Source organism: Syngnathus scovelli, chromosome 2 (assembly GCF_024217435.2).
Source record: "Syngnathus scovelli strain Florida chromosome 2, RoL_Ssco_1.2, whole genome shotgun sequence".
In the NCBI taxonomy this organism is placed as follows: Eukaryota; Metazoa; Chordata; class Actinopteri; order Syngnathiformes; family Syngnathidae; genus Syngnathus; species Syngnathus scovelli.
In genome coordinates this window covers 15,291,582-15,303,967 of record NC_090848.1, presented here as the reverse complement: position 1 = coordinate 15,303,967, position 12,386 = coordinate 15,291,582, and the positions used below count along the sequence as shown (strand labels likewise).

Below are 12,386 nucleotides of genomic sequence, written 5' to 3'. Positions count from 1 at the left end.
ACAACCAATCGTTATTAAAGACAAGGAGGATACATAATATTTTTACGACAACAAATAATCTAAAAGTTTCGAAACTGTAGCAAAAATTACAACAAAGAAGCTTACATGTGATAACGTGGGGTGTAAAGTGTTAAAGAGCTAATTAGTCTCAGTTTCATGGTCCATGTTGTATCTGTCAATGCTTTGGAATGAATGAGCTGCCTCCAATCATGTGCTCCTGGTAGTACTGAGAAAGTAATTGAATTTGAATAAGAGTAAGCTGTGTGGCTTTAAATCTCTTTCACTTCATTTGCGCTCTCACTCTTTCTCTCTCACTCTTGCTCTTTCACTCTTGCTCTCCACTCCAAGCCCTTATTCATACCGAATTAGTGAAGGTTGATCAGCTTTCTGTCGCAACAAAACATTGATGTAAGTCTAATGTTAATTTGAAATGCTTTACAGAAAAGGTGCCATTAAGTTTTCTCATTAGATCAGCTCACAATATGGGAGAAAACCAACTCACACATTTGGAGAACATGCACGGTGGGGCTGGAATTCGAAATTCCGAAGGTCGGAACTGTGACGCAAACATGCTAACTGCGCTGCCCTCTACCTGGCCTGTCCTAACCTGAAATGCTCCTTGTCTTTGAGGCCCCTTTAAAAGGTCATTAACTCAACTGGATTAATAGCAGAACCTCTTCTCAGATACAACAATGGAATCTGACCTTACGGGGAAAAGGAAATCATTCATGTCAAGCTCACATTAGTGATGACCTCTCTCGGACATTTTAACACAGACACTTAAGTTAGTTCCTGACAAAGGTTTACACTTGGATTCGTGGCGTGACAGGTTGTCACCATATCCTGACCCCGAGAGTCACAAAGGGCATCTGGAATCAGGGTCTCACGTCAATCTTGTTCACCTGGAGGCATCGAGGTGCAAGTATGTACTTGCGTAGCAAACAGATGTATGTATACAACGCACCCATGATGAAACACGTCAACCGTGGTTTGAAGAAAAAAAAAAAAACATAGAACTAAAGCTGCACGCCGGATGGGCTAGAGTAGACTCATCAATCGATTTTTATGATCGAGGGATCACGTTGGGAAAAAACGTGTCACTTGAAACCTGGAAATCATAAAAACTGCAATGAACTGAAACGTTTACCACGAGGTGAAAGCGAACAAAGAAGCATAGTTTGTTTTTATGTACGGTATGTGTAACACATACTGAAAGGTTGAGCAGGTGAGTGAAAGCCGAAGATGGACAAGTGGAGATGACAAGGAACAAAAGAGAGAACCAACATAGCTTTGACAACACAGGTGGTAAAAGACAAGGAAGTAAAAGACGTGGGGAAAAATTTAAGTGTGACCTGGAGATGGCTGACAATGCAGTAATGCTGTGGACTGTCCAGCCCACAAGTGGAGGTGGCACTCAGGTTCACAGCACGCCCAATCAAGAGATTTCCCGTGGCAGGGTAGCAACTCCCGTCCGTGCAGCCATGTGGGCTTGATGGCAGGTCTTGTCCAGACACACATGAGGCTGGAGATAGAGGAGCATGAGTGAAGTCAGATCTAATGTATGTTTCATACAAGGTGCAGAATCAATTGATTGTTAAAATTAGGTGGAAGTGAGGTGCCTATGAGCTTATCCCGACTGACTGATTGAATCATGAAATGTGTAAAATGCTCACATGATTAAAGAGTGGTACAGTTGTAGAGTTGTCAAAATTAATCGATTCATCGAAAAGTAGTCGATTATCAAATTACTCAACAACTCTTTTTAATAATCAAGTAATTGCTCAGAGCCATTTTTCAACTTGGATTTGTCCAAGTCCTCCGATGTTAGCTTCTCAATGGTAATTTATTCATTATTTTTTTGAGTCAATCATGAAAACAAACATAATCTTTTGTGTATAATCAAAACATTTGCAAACATTATTTACTTGTTATTGACTTGTTTTTATCACTAAACAATATCAAAAAAAACAAAAGTAAATTGGAAAAATGTGTTTTGGGATCAACTTTCATACAGAACAACATTTTTATTTGATTATTCAATTGATGGAATGATCAATGGAATAATCGATTCTAGAAATATTCCATAGTGACAGCCTTCTACAGTTGTGTACATTTATTTTTGCACATTGTACTTATCCATCATCCACAAAACCATTTTATTATGTTGCTTATCATGTTCAAGGTTGATGAGAAGGTAAAGGAAAGGAAACAAAATAACAAACGGGTCTGCTGACAGGTAGAACAATGAGTTTCAGTCATTTGGGCCTGGTAGTGAAAATGCATTCTTAATGTGGTGAAAACTCTGGCCAGGACGTTACAATTTTTGAATATTGTTTTCCTGGGTTGATAAAGTATGGACAATGTCTCTAATTTTGGACACAGTCTGATATTACAATGTAATTGCTTTAACGGAATTTAGCATGAAACAACTCTTCTGCTCCATGTAAACACTCGCTGTGCACCAGTGAATCGCAGGTCTCACCGACAAGAGGGAGCAACTTGTCTATTTGGTAACTAATAACAAAGCAAAATGGTGGATGTGACCCGGTTCCAGAATTACTTGTATGAACAACAAATAAGAAGACAGCTGAGTGAGGTGACAGTGATGTATGGGGTCTTTTCAACTTGTTGATCTATGAGAAAAAAAAAACCCACAACAGACCTGCAACATGCTGAGGCTTGCTCGCAAAGATTGGAAAAGTTCAAAGTGCATCCCAAAAAATAACATTATCATTAGCAGATGAAAACTGTACGTAATGTTAAATTTTGAATAAATCACTCAACTTTGCTTCTGCATTTGCAAACTCATTCTAAATTAATGCAGCTACTTCGCTCAAGGTGGTCAGACATTTTTTTCAGCTGGTCGCACATCTCTTTGCAGATTCTGTCTAGATTCTTTAACAGGTCGTAGCTTCAGATCCCCTGTTGCATTTTGGACAGGATTAACGTCTGGGGACAGCGAGCCACCCCGTGACCTTAATGTGATTCTTCTTGAGCCATTCTTTTGTTGCATCCCCCGTATGTTTTGGGTCAAATTCACGCTGAAAGATCCGTTGACAACCGCTCTTCAGTTCTTTAAATAGCCCCATCCATCGGCACCGTGCTACTAATTGTGCTCAGTCCTAATTATTTACATTTAAAATAAATTTCACTGGGTTTGTTTTAACAAAAAGGTGGTTTCTGATTTAATTTTTTCCCCCATGGTTAACACATCCCTGAGGAACAAAAAATACTTTATTTATTTATTTATTTATTTATTTATTTATTTATTTATTTATTCATTCATTCATTCAGGCAAATCGATGCACGTCAAACTTCGCCTGTGACAGGCTAAAAAAAATCACATTAATGGAGCTATTCTTTGTTGTAAGTACATCCATATTTCTTTTCTTTCTTATTTTCTTTAATGTTATAAGGATACTACATAAATTTTATAGATAAATGATACTATTTATCATTGCGGCTGCAAATTGGGGAGGACGAAATGTTTTCTTTTACCTTGGCGGGCGTAACAGAAAATAATTGCGAAGCACTGTTGTGCACACAATCCTTTATCATTTAAAAGGTAATCCCAAATATTCTGAAATGTTTAACAACATCACATAAAAGTGTTAGACACACTTCGAACAGGAAGAATTATAGTTTAGACTGAAACTAGCCACTATCCCTTAGCCAAAACTCCGAACAAGGCCACCCCGATTGCCAAAGAACTCAAAAGAAGGACCAAAGCAAGCCTGTTGGAACAACAAGGTCATTGACAGCTGGTTTACAAGTGTGTTATTAGAGTGTAGGATGAGGCAATGAAACGCACACACACGTACACAAAGAAGAAGAATGACAGGTAAACGCACCCCTAGGCATCCAATTTCCCTCCGGTATACTATGCACTACGGCAGGAATGCAGGGACAGGATGGAAAATGTTACTTATTAACGGAAACATTCCAGGTGTCAACGTGGCTGTGAATGACTGCCAATACACCTCTTTGCAACACTTTCTTTGCAGCTCAAGCAGAGCAGGGAAGCTGGCAAGAATGTAAACACTCATCACCTTATCCATCAATATATTCAATACCGGTAATTTCTTACAGACCTCAATTCATAATTTCTATTATTTTTGAAAAGGTTTGATGGAGACTAAGTTTAAGGCCACTTGCACATTGGGCAACATTCAGGAACGTAAAGGCTCAGTGATATCATATGACAATAAAAGCAATATGAGGCAAGGACAGGTATTGTACCTCATTGATCCATATATCATTTATTACCAACAATTAAAATAAAAATCTACACAAGGATCGCTGAAGTTCAGTACTGCTGATATCGTACAATTCGGAAATAAGGAAAATTTTCCACCTAAAATTTGTCTGTCAGGCATGACGAGATGCGTGACGTTATGATATCGCACGGGGGTTCGCTAACTGCTGCCACCGCTACCACTGGATTGCCAGTAGCACAATTTGAAGTTGCCAAACCCACAAAGACTGAAAAACATTTAGATTTAGTTGATTAAAACTTGGGATCTCAAAACAATAATAAAAAAATTCTCTTACTCTAATTTGCATCATCATTTGATATTTTTCCTCCACAGATTAAATGTCATTCAAAGGATAGTTGACAGCAAACGACTTCTAAACCCACCTTAACAATTTTTAGGAAAATGACAAATTGTGATAAAAAATGAAGGACAAAGTCTTCTTCAAAGGATTTGTAATTTTAAGAAACAAATGTAAACGAAAGAGAGGCATTTGTACTCACCCAGCATGAAGATCATCAGATACAAAGCCATGATGGTCATCAGCACCATTGGACACGCAAAGAGCAAAATAAGCAATCTGGATCTGACAACAAACAGACAGAAAGAGAGAAATACATTTTATCTTGTGGTAAGAATCTCAATGCAATTTCAAGTGTTAGGTGCTCCTTGAGAACTCTACCAAAATGTTATTCATTTACCAAACAAACTCATTTTGATCAACACTGTCTTTTAAATAAATGTATAGAAAGCTTCTGGGTGTTGTGTGTTGAACTCCTAACATCACTTCAGGTGCAGACGAACTTTGACCTGCAATTAGTCTTGAACCGGGAACCAAGGTCAAGTTCTAACAGGCTGAGCTATGACTGGCCCGTGCTTAACAACCCAATATCCACTTTACTGATTTGTGAAGTACTGTGATACAACACGGAACAATCTACTTGTTTATTTGAGCTGATCCAATTAGCCAGTTCAGCACAGCCAGTTCTCATAAATGTTGTCAAGTTTCTGTATTGTACCCTTCCAGGTGCAATGCTCCAGTTTCATCTGGCACAGTGAACAAGCAACCGTATTGTTGCTATTTTAGGTCAGATATCGTTCAAGGTCTTTCAAAAAAAAAAAAAAAGTTGAAGATTAGTTTGTTGTTAAATTGCTAGAGTGCTCAAAAGGAAACAAACTTTGGCCATCTGGAGCAAGATATAATTGTGAATATGACTCTTTTCTCTCTGGTTTCTGAAAATATTTTCACATCGTTAATAATCTGAAAGTAGCCAAGTGTAGCCAACAATGGGCAATTATGCTCATTGCTGTGCTGAGGCTGCATGAAAGTGTCGTGCATCTTGTGAGCAAAGGGCCTCTTGTATGCACAGGCTCTGCAAACACAGGGGCGTCCACATTGAATGGGGCAGAATATGTGTGCGCACGTGTGGAAACACAAAATGACAGGCGAGAACAAGCATGTTGCACGTCTCACATCATGAACTCCAATTGTGGTGATAGAAATGCCACAGGAAAAAAAAAAGACACTATAGGGCGTTACTAAGATGTAAGAGCACTTTGCTGTCATATAAATTACTCGATACATGTCCAAATGACTTTTAAAAACTCATTCATAAATCTAGCAGATCATACCATAACTTGATATGCCACAACTACACTCCCTCGTGGCTGTGAGCAATATAGTGATGAAATCAGAGCAATCTGATTGGATGCCGGTGACAAGGCGTTACTCATTTTCTGTCCACTGTTTTCACCTTCAAAGTCAAGTCCAAGAATTAGTGATGTGTTATGGCAGTAAAACATAAACCAACATTAGCTTGTCTCTCAGCATTGGTGACAAATCAGATCACTCAATGAAATTACACAAATGCCATCTGCACTACTGATCTGCACACTTGTTACAATTTAACCAACTACACATCTAGTAACAGTTTAGCCCAAGTGGAGCAACAGTGGGGATGCTTCACCTCCAACCTTTACTCCCAGCACAAGTGCATTAAAAAAAAAAAGCACAGAAACAATAAAAGAAGTCATCATGAGAGTTCCCAAGTGATTCATACTCACGTTTGGTCTCCTCACAATTTAGAGCCATTCACTAAAATTCTCCGCCATGTACAGCCTGGTGTGTGTGTTTACGCATGCATGCACATGTGATGCAGCAGAAAGTGTAAAACAAACTTGAGGGTGCTACCGGCGCCGGCGGCGGTGTAAAAACAGAGGGAAAAGCCCGGGGCCAATCGAAGCTTCCGAGAGTTGGTTTCTCTCCGCCCTCCGCCTCGCCCTCCCTGGTTTTCTCCGGCCGGCTGCCTCGTCACTGGGGCACTGGGGTGAATGGACAGCTATTATTATTCTAATTGCACTGTCACTCTGCGGGCCACTGGTTGAAAGAGGGGAACGGTCTCCAGGCTGTTGGAATGCACCACCCCTTTCTTCTGGACTCACAGGGAGAGTGAAGAGGCAAGGGAGGTAGAGAGAAGGCCAGAGAGGCCAGAGAGAGAGCACGAGAGGGAGAATGACAAGCGACGAGTGCTATGGACAAAGGGGCAATTTAGATAATGTCCATATGTACAGTGGAATTTTTCACTTATTTTTCATCTTATAATTTTTTTTACCAGTCCACATAAAAAGCATTTCCAGGCTGTCAAATATATGATGCAACAGGTGTCACCGTTGTCAAACTACTTTATCGAGTCGAATCAGAATCCCACTGAATCAAATCGCTTCACTTTAAAATGAACAATCCTGGTATCGACTCCGTGTATCTTTTTTTTTTTTTTTTTGTGGAGAGATGCACACCACTGAGTACTAGAGGTAACAAAAACCAACTCGAAACGGAAAATCAGTTTGGATATGACGAACTGAAACAAATTGTTACATTTTTAAAATAGTTGAATCCTTGAACCGTATCACTCACCATGTAACGAGATACTAATAAATTGTCTTTTATGAGAGTTGTACACGAGATATAACTTGTTTTGATCTTTCTTTGAATTTAATTAACTTGGATAATATTCTAAAGCTCTAACATGTTGTTGCATACATGACAAAATCTACAACAACCATCCCATACCAAAATGAATCGTAATCCCACTGAAATGAACAAAATTAAATCATTCCATTTTTTGAAACCATTACATCCTTGAATCATATCATACCCTTTGTATCATGAGATGCACCCCCCAATGGATATGCATCAAAACTTTATAGTATTCAGTAGCCAATTATTAAGAATTAATTCCGTGGCTCATGTGCCACCTGACAAATCTCTTTCTACAAATCCACTTGCTTGTATGGTCGTGGCCTTTCCATAAGTGCACCGCATAGCTAAAGTCTCTTCATTACAATGTCAAGAAGAGCTGAAGTCAACACACCTTGGAACCTATCCAGGTACTTTGAAGGTCAAAAGACTTTGGAAGGGGGGGCCGAGAAGAGACAACACAAAGTGACAAGCGTAGGAGGAAGTGTAACGGTGTCTGCGTGTGTGGGTAATGTGCATGCATGTGTGTGATTGGGGCCAGCCAACAAAACAACAAGTGCACAAGAGAACAAAGCGGCTTTCACATTCACAGCGCTCTGCTCATGTGACCTTTGGCCTCTGGAGATGGTGAGGCAGCAGGAGCAGAAAGTGGAACAAGTTCAAGAAGGGTTCTCGCTTCAGTGAAATGCTAAAAAATTCAACACTTGACAATTATCAGAGTACATTACATAACATTGGATTGTGACTGTATTCAAATATAATGAGAGTTTTTTTTTTTTTTTACAAATCCACTTGGGAACACAGTTTCTACGGTAAAATTAGGGTTTTTTGTTCGAGTATAGGTGAGTTCACCTCTTGACCTTTTTTACAACAATGGTACCCCATTTTAAGATTTTTTTTTTAAGTAACGGACTTCAGCTTGGTCAAATTTGTGTTGCAAGATAACATTTTAATGAGTTACTATTCAGTAACTTTTCAGACTTTCAAGTAAGCCGCCCGTGGAGTGAAATGGACAAAAAGGAAAAAACAGAGGCCGCAAATCTTTGAGTCATGTACTGAATGGGACATAGTGTCAAACGTATAAATACAATCATTTTCACATTGTTTAGTGCATAACAAGAAAATATTAAAATGTTTGGATTCTAAGAATTCCATTAGTATCAGCTGCACCTGGCTCACCTACAAACTGAGCCTGCCAAACGCCCAACAGTTGCATCAAAATGAGATAAGGAAAGGCCAGAAGAAAGTTCATGGCGCCTCTACAAAGTCTATGCAGAGGCGAGACAAAGCCAAGGAATCTCGGAACTCCAGCCCAAACAATCCAAGGCTCCCGTACAATAAAAACATGATAAGCCTTCCTCTGTGCGCTTGTGCCTGTGTGAACTTGTGTACACATCAAATCAAGAACTAACCATTGCAGCTGGCAGCAAAGTAATAGTAAAGATGTCGTAAAAGAATTTGAAATGGTAAAGGCGCTGTAAAAAAAAAAAAAAAGGAAATGGAACCAGATCAAAGTGATGAGCTCATGGCGGAAGTTCGGGTTACTTATGAATCAATGTCAATGAGTCTCTGTGTGGGCACTCAGAAATAACGTAAGATTTAAAAACATGAGGCATAAAACAAAAATTAACCGTTATCTCATTGCCTTCACCAAGACAACGGACTCACACGGCAGTCACTCATTTTATTGTGACTCCGACATCTGACAATATGCAAGAACTCAGCAGCCTCCAAGTGTTCTAGTTAAAAAATAACCCAGTACAGGGTGTGTCAGGTCATATCTATAGCTGAGCAGGTGACCCACACAAAGAGCACGGAACCGTAAAGTGATCTCACTGTGAAACTCTGAATACCTCACAGTATATCACGGCAAAACACAAGGGACGGGCTTTTATGTCGCAACATGCATGACAGAGAGATCTGTTTGCTCTCTCTTACAGTTACAGTCTCTATAGTTACTATTTTATATTGTTAACTCTGCCGAGTGTGGTTTTCAAGAAGATAGGTTGTGTTCGTATCAGTTAGTTAGTTAGTTAGTTAGTTAGTTAGTTAGTTAGTTAGTTAGTTAGTTAGTTTGTTAGTTAGTTAGTTAGTTAGTTAGTTAGTTAGTTGAAGCCAAGTTCCTGTAGACTACTAGACTGCTTTTCACATTTAACAAAGGTTGATGTGAGTTTTGGTAACGCTTTTTCGAACGTCACTTTGTTGTTAGGTCACATGGTATGTTTTTCATTTTGTTACAAAAACCTGGTAAGGCGAGAGGAAATTTGTTATCCCCAGGAGTTTTTAGGAGGTATCCAGGTATTAGTGGCACTGCAACATTTAGACAAAATCGGTGTCACCATTTCTTACTGTCTTTATTTAAGGTAACACAGAGAAAAACTGAAAGGAAATCAATAAATGAGGGAATTTCCTAGACATAAAGAAATCTATTTTTAATTCCTATTTTATTATCTATGTTCAGGCGCCTACGAATACTACAGACACTGTAATTAGTTTGCCCTCATTAAGTTGTCAGCTGTCTGGATACAGGATTTCCAGACTGGATGAAAGGAGACAAATATGCAAGAGGAGGCAGACATGAAAAAGAAAGAAATGAAACAGATTCATATCAGGAGGTATGATGAGGAGGTATGATTATGAGCCTGTCAGCTTCCAAACACAAGATCCCAAGAGACGCGTATGGAACACACACAAAATTGGACTAAGCCAAATAAACAGTGACACACTACCATTTGGCTATAAGCCATAAAAGAATACTTGTGCCACATAATTTGTCCAAAATAAACAATTGGATACAAAGTATACAGGAAAGTACTACAACAACATTTTAATGGGATGTGGGACGCTCTCCCTGAATGTTCTGAACTCCTGCTCCCATGCTACTGCTGCGTTGAGCAGAAAAATGCTGCTGGGATATGTATGGAGCTCACGTTGTTCTTCTTTGAAATCAAATATGTGAAATTATATCAACATTAAATCAAGTAGTGCCCCCCCCCCATGTTGCCTTACGAGTATTTTGCTTCAGCAATAATTAACTACACACAGTGGACAGTAGTCCTAATGATCAATAAATTGATAATCATGCCCATCCCAAGTTGTTTCTGACGGTCCCTAACAGGCAGGCAGCTACTCTTTATGCGTAGTCACTTTTTCTCAAATATACTAGTGCTTTATAATCATCATTTCTTTCTCTTCTTTTTAGGTTTAACCAACATATTGCATATTTAAAAATATATACCTGAGTGGTCCAAATTGAGCCATGAAAACAAACTCGCTAATCACTCTCTCCTACTCGACAAGTGGAAGTGGAGCTACTCGTGGATGCTCTTAACCCTGCAGGTTAAAGTTGATCTCAGCAGCAGGGTGCAGGGCCAGGTCCTTGAGCTGATTAAAGCTAGACTAAGCCTCCAAGGCCCCTGGGAACATGCACCTCCAAACACACACATAAACACGCAAAAAAGAAGAAAAAGGAGAGAATACTGTGCTACGAGAATAAAAGCAAAGCATTTTCAGAATAAAATTGAAATATATTAATAAAAATCATGCAATAAAAATGTCATTAACTTTAGAGAATAAACAAAAAAAGGATAAAAATGTATGTTTGACTGAAAAAGTCAAAATTTTAGAAAAAAAATAAAACGAGTCATTTTTATGATCGTTGCTCATTTTCCCAACATCTTTTCTTCTTATCAGTATTACAAACGCTATTCTTTGGATTTTGTCAGTGTAACTACGATATCAGTCAATGCAGAAAAACTGAAAAAGTTAATGTGTTGAATTAAAGAGAACATATTGAATTACATCTTGGAACAACTAGTGTAAGAAAGTACTGGTGTATATTTGACTCTCATTCTTTTCAGTTCAAGGAGAAAATCTGAGCCTGACTCTCCATTAATCTGTGCCGCTCGTAATCTGGCAGGAATGTGTGTCAAAAAAAAAGAACTGCCTTGCAGCCACGAATCAATGAAAGCACAGCCTCATAGGACATGAGGGCTGTTTTTTTTTTAATATATATATATATAGTCTAGTGTTTTTTTACAAATTAAAGGAACAGATTTTACTATGATACACATACACAAAAATACGAATTAAAATCACAATAACTATAAGAACTGTGGTGAGCATTAAATGAACACATGTAATCACGTAATCTTTACAATGCTCTTTGCATTGTAAGATAAGATAAACTTTTCTTGCCCCACTATGGGTGTGTACATGAGCAGTTTCAACTGGATCATGTAAACCAATCCATGCATTTTCTATAGTGCTTGTCCATTTGAGGGTCATGGGTGAGCTGGAACCTATCCCAGTTGAACACCCTAGATTGGTCACCAGTCAATTGCTAGACACAAGGCACTAACAATCATTCCCATTCATATTTATATGGACTATGGACAATTTTGACTCCTCAAAGAACTTTTTGGGGAAGGCCAAGCTGAGCACCTGAAGAAAAGAAGAACATGCATACTCCACACAGGAAGGCTGAAACCAGGATTCGAACCCTCAGCATCAGAACATTAAGGCAAATGTGCTAGCCGGTCATTCAATGTGCTTCTTCATTATCGCAGTTTAAATATGGTAATAATGATATGACATTTTGATCACTATATAACACTAAATAATGTAGCCTTCTTTTTGTTCAAAAACATGCAACATGTTATGGCTGTTAACAAATTAGTCAAAGATAAGTCGCAGGTGGACAAATGACTCCAATTTTATTTTCAATGGACATAGTTTACACTTTTTTTAAAATCTCAGGAATGTCAAATTCAGGCTAATTAGTTTTTGTATTTTATAACACACCAGGAACGCTGAAACTACATAAAAAATTTAAAAAAAGTAAAATGTCATGTATTTACAGTTGTGCGTTACAAAGAACGCGTTACAAAGAATAAACGTGCTTGGTCCTCACTGTTGATTCAAGTGCGGGACTTGAGAATGATATGTCACTTTATGACGGAAGTTTTGACTAAAGCATTAATTTGAGCCCTCACCTGCTCTTGCCGATGCCACGCACGCTTTGCTCCTGGCTCTCCTTTCTTCACTCCCACACTTCCTCTGCGAGAGCTCGTTGTCCAGACTGCAGCGATGTAGGACGAGGATCGGGGCTGAGAGACGGCCCGACTTTGGCCGGCTGCAGTGTGCCGTCCGTCCGC

At 38.9% G+C, this 12,386-nt stretch overlaps 1 protein-coding gene across 2 annotated transcripts in view; it reads right to left on the bottom strand.

Moving 5' to 3' along the window:
* Window positions 1–12,386, bottom strand: part of lamb2l (laminin, beta 2-like) — a 27,737-nt gene extending 15,351 nt beyond the window's left edge. Inside the window, exons 1-3 of one of the 2 annotated variants that reach the window (XM_049755824.2) lie at window positions 12,225–12,386; window positions 4,757–4,839; window positions 1,353–1,522 (exon numbers count right to left, since the gene is read on the bottom strand). In XM_049755824.2, the coding sequence (XP_049611781.1) occupies window positions 1,353–1,522; window positions 4,757–4,805 (219 nt within the window). In that variant the 5' untranslated portion in view covers window positions 4,806–4,839; window positions 12,225–12,386. Of the gene's footprint in view, window positions 1–1,352; window positions 1,523–4,756; window positions 4,840–6,317; window positions 6,693–12,224 lie in introns of those variants that run through there. The other variant, XM_049755825.2, reaches the window with a different exon arrangement.